Below are 4858 nucleotides of genomic sequence, written 5' to 3'. Positions count from 1 at the left end.
ATGTGCTGATGATTTAATCATGCCTTCTTAATGCATTCTTCTTGGGCTTTTTCTTCTTTAGCCTTGTTATCCACTTCATCTTGGAGGCAGGGGCAACTAAAATCGCCATTCTTGCCTCTCAAATCCCGAAACCAAAATTTTCCTCACAATGCCTCTCTAAGATTTTTCCTCATACCTCTCTCTACAAATCCACACTCTACAAAGTAATACGAAGTAGCATATAAGTATGCAAACTCACTTATTTTACAATAATATCTCATCATTCTACACTTTTAGGACTTCATTCATTGCATAATAATTATAAATTCCTTATGGCCACTTTTGGTGCCAACATTCTCTTGGCACAAATTATGTATATTACTCTTGAAATTCCTGAAGAACAATCTATGGATGCAAAACTCTGCAATGTCTGACAATAGTGAGCACACCTCCAAATTCATGCAAAACCCATCTCTTTAATGCAATTTGCATCTGTGCTCTAACAAACCAATAAATGAATGCAATTTGGCAAAATATCCCAAAAAATCAAACCAAAGTACCCACTCTAAAAATTTATCTGCCAGCTCTGAAATGTTGTTGCAAAAACTCCCGGTACTCTGTGTTGTCAATCAAGATCAAAACTCACAACTCACATGGCAAGCAAATCTAGGACCCTCATGCGCAGCATTTCGTTCATCGTGTGTCCTACTCAAGTCGCTATCACAACAAATATTGGCAAATAAATCATAGTCCAATGGGTCCACCAAGTCAAAAGGAACACCAAAAGCTAAATCCCAAACCATTGTGCGCTGATCACAAACATACTGTAACAAAGTAAATTTAATGAAATGATTCTGAAACTTCATTGCACTATACCAAAAGGTAGTGCAATCAGAATAGAAAAGAGCATATGGAGGTTAGTCAGCCTCCTTTCCACAGCATCTTCCATGTATATTCTTTTTGTGCCTTGCACACTTTTATTCTTAGAATACTTTCACTGCACATACAAATATGTGCCTGCCCATAGAAGGTTTAATGTGCCTAGCATCTGTCATAACAGGTTGCTTGTGTGCATGCTTGAAGTATTCACACCTTATATAGAAGCATGACAATGGTGTACTTTCTCTTCTATTAAACGCTGTCTTGTGCAAATGGAATTCACTGCTTTGCTAGCAACAATCATATCAATAAAACCAATTCTCTATACTAATCTTGTGGACTCTCTCATGCTGCCTATGGTGTTCACACCACATATACCAACCTTCTTGCATCTAGTTTCACATTTTTGGCTTCACTACCAAATATCCCACGTGCAGCTAAAGATCTCATAACCATTCTTTACTAATCATGCACACAGCCTTGATAACCTAAGCTTACTTTTCAAACCTGCATTTCCTATCATTTGTGCCATGTGCACACTCCATACAAGATCCAGCTTAGGTCAAATAGAACGTGACCTGCACACACAAGAAAAAACAGAAGAATGAAAGAAAATAGACATATATTGCACATGGACAATGGATTCAAGCCCATCAAATATTCTCCATAGAAATTCATACAATGACAAACACATCACAAACATGGAAGGAAACAAAAGCCAATAAATCTGACAAAAAATCCCCAAAACTATACACCCGGCAAAATCATCAAAATGTCCCTAGCAGACCTTCCAATACTATAGATCAAATAACAAAGATACACCAAAGCAACACAAAGGGGAAATATTTTCCAGATCTACATTACCAGCAACATTACTAACAACAAATACTCTTAGATACACAAATAATTGAATAAACCCTTGAAAATTTCTCCATAGCGAAGTGCTAATTGTTTCCTGAAAATGGAACCAAATGTTGACCAGATTCACCCATCTCTGTACTTCAACCCTTCTGGTCAAACAGTGGACATCTGAGCACCAACTTACCACTTGCAACAACCCTGAAGGGTGTTCTCACCCAAGGTGCATGTGAATTTGACGCCTATTACTTGGTCTACCATGAAAATACCTAAAGGCCTGAACATATATGCATATGACAAACATGCAAAGACAACAGACATGAAACAACAAAAGATGGAAACTTCTCATTATTCCACAATGAACAGGTACATGCAATGGCCTCCTTGCAAGGGGACAACTAAAATCCTCTCTTCTTGCCTCTCAAATCACAAAAATCTCAAAGCCTCTCTCTAGGATATTCCCTCAAAGCCTCTCTTTACAGATCCACTCTACAAATGAACATGAAGTAGCATATAAATATGCAATCTCCCCTATTTTACAATAATATCTTATAATGCTACGATTTTAGGACTTGAATTAATTACATAATAATTAAATCCTAATGGCCTAATTTTCAAAAAAAAGGTAAATCTTTTTGCTTTACATGTACTTCCAAAAATTCTTCCATATCAGTAATGCTTTCATATTGGGTCTACTCAACAACAAAACTTGTAGGGGAAAGAGTTCAGAAAGCAATTACAGAGCCTCATCTGAATGTTAAAAAATAAGGGCACATTCACCACCTTTTTGCTTTGTACATATCTACAAGTCATCTAACACCCTATCCTATCCTTTCAAATGTGGGCATATTCAACTACAGAGATTGCTTTCCTTGCATCCCCTCTGCCTCTTGATACATCTTTTCCTCTGTAGCTTTGAGTCTACAACTCAATTTGATGCTTGTGAAAAATAAATATTCAGTTATGCACATAAAGACTAATAAAAAGGACATGCATTTCCAAGATGAAAAGGAATTATTAGTAAAATGGAATCCAGCTAACATACCATTTTAACTACATCAAACCGAAAAATCTCCCTCCTGGGATCTGTAGGTAAACCTCCTCGTGACATTGTTATAAAGGCAGAAAAGTCATGTTGCCCAATGAAATATTTGGCAGCCTGTCTCATGACATCAATATTGAGCTTGTGGGCAAAGTGGTATGCATAAAGATTTTGAAATGGATCCATAATAGCATCATTGTATATCTTGTAATGATAAGTTTTCTTTAAAGCTGAATATCGTGCATGAAAATCAGTTTTCACTGCAGCTACCTCTCTCACCCTAATATCAGGAGGAAGAACGCCATTAAGGCCTGCATGCAAACTTTCCAACTGATCAAAAAAGAAAGGAGTCGTGAAGTGCGCAACCTGAGATTTAAAATCAATGTCAGAAAATCATGAAGTAATTTTGCAAGATTGGGTATTAAGTTAGCTCCTGGTTATAAAGAGTATAAACACCAGACAAAACAAATGCACTGCAAAGAGACTATGTTGTACATTTAGAAAACATGTCATCTCTTATAGAATGCATACATATGGACTAATCATGTACAAGACAATACTTATTTATTGACAAGGTGAGTTAAAAAAACTGTTTCAAGTGTACAGTAAATCCACTACTAACATGATAAAGTACAAGAATCAAATGTCAAATTTAGGGATCCCATTAATATTATTTGAATACTTATAAGATGATTCAATCTGTTGTCTAAATTTTTGAATTTTCGAAAAAAAAAAACCTCTACAAATTTTTACTCAAAATTCGTAGTTTTCTTCTCTAAGGCACGTTTTACGAGGTTTAAAACTCATATTTGTTAATGTCAAACCATTAGAGGGTGTGTTTGTCATAGTTGTTCAAGTTTTGGTTGGTTTTTACTTTCATTTTCCTAGCTTTTTGTGCAATTTCGGGTTTTGAGTTCCTCTCTACAAGTAGGGACTTTTTGCAAGCTGTCATTGCAAGTAGAAACTTTTTGCTGACATTGCAAGTAGAAACTTTTTGCTATCATTGCAAGTAGGAACTTTTGGATGTCATTCCAAGTAAATGAACTTTACTTGTTGAAAGATGCCAACCAAATTTTCCCACAACCTGATATATTTTCTAAGTCTGTTTTCTTTGGCCAGCGATTGAAGTTTTAAGTTGTGAAGAGATGTTTTGCAGTTTTTTAAAGTTTAACATGGTTTTGGCATGAGATTTTTGCTATGATGCAAGAAAACCAATGCAAGCAAATATAGTAATTGACTGAAATAAATAACCAACATCTAGATTTTATTATCAGCAACCAACAAATCAATAAAAATCACTATAAATAACATCCAAAGCCAAAATTGGCCTACCAAAGGTCCAAAGCTTGCCCAGGACGCCTCCTTTATTTGACTATATTTAGAAGAATGCTAGTGGTAATGCTCAATAACTGAGGTAGAAGCTCCACACGTCTTATTTGACTCTAAAATGAATTACCAAAATCAAATAGAGCAGAAATAAGAAGACCCAGATAGAAATTCCAAATGTTGCCAGGCAAATCCTCTAAAATTGGTCAATTTTCCTCATATAAATGCTGGTGCAGGTCACACACATTATGAAATCTCTGGATTAACCACAAATCTGCCTTTATTTATCACTGACAATGAAATTTGAGCACAAACTTCAATGCCAAACCCTCACATTTATTTTATTTGCTCACCCAGGCATGGGAAATGGTAGGGCCCAGCTAGGGATGGTATGGTCAGCCACCAAAAGCTATAAGTCACTGTTTTCTACCAAATATCAGACCTTGTCCAGACTGCTGCAACTGAAGAAACAATGAATTTGACTCTTTTTGGCAAGATATAAGCAATTTTAGCAAATCGGTAGGTCGAACTTGATAGGGATTTCGTCCTATCTTGAAGAATTCTGAGGTTTTCATCCCAAATTCTCCTTCCAGCACACCTGCAAATCGTTGCAGACCTGAAACAACTCTTTTCTTAAAACAATCAATAACAATAATGCCAAATTGCTTTCCCAAAATGTTTTTAATCATCCCAAGCCCTAATCGTACCACTTGGAGGCATCTTTAATGATTCCCAAGGAATCTTCCCTTCTTCCAAAAGCCACGCCCAACCTTG

The 4858-nt window shown here is 36.2% G+C and overlaps 1 protein-coding gene across 1 annotated transcript; it reads right to left on the bottom strand.

Moving 5' to 3' along the window:
• Window positions 1-305: 305 nt before the first annotated feature.
• On the bottom strand, window positions 306-3128 carry LOC131872977 (uncharacterized; the record flags this gene model as incomplete). Its single annotated transcript, XM_059216193.1, is given in 2 exon segments — window positions 306-1436; window positions 2762-3128. Coding segments are annotated over 2 exon segments (388 nt in total), but the record flags the coding sequence as incomplete, so codon positions are not given.
• Window positions 3129-4858: the final 1730 nt, after the last annotated feature.

The sequence above is a fragment of the Cryptomeria japonica genome, unplaced genomic scaffold, assembly GCF_030272615.1.
Source record: "Cryptomeria japonica unplaced genomic scaffold, Sugi_1.0 HiC_scaffold_933, whole genome shotgun sequence".
NCBI classification, from domain to species: Eukaryota; Viridiplantae; Streptophyta; class Pinopsida; order Cupressales; family Cupressaceae; genus Cryptomeria; species Cryptomeria japonica.
This window is presented reverse-complemented; position numbering and strand designations above follow the sequence as displayed.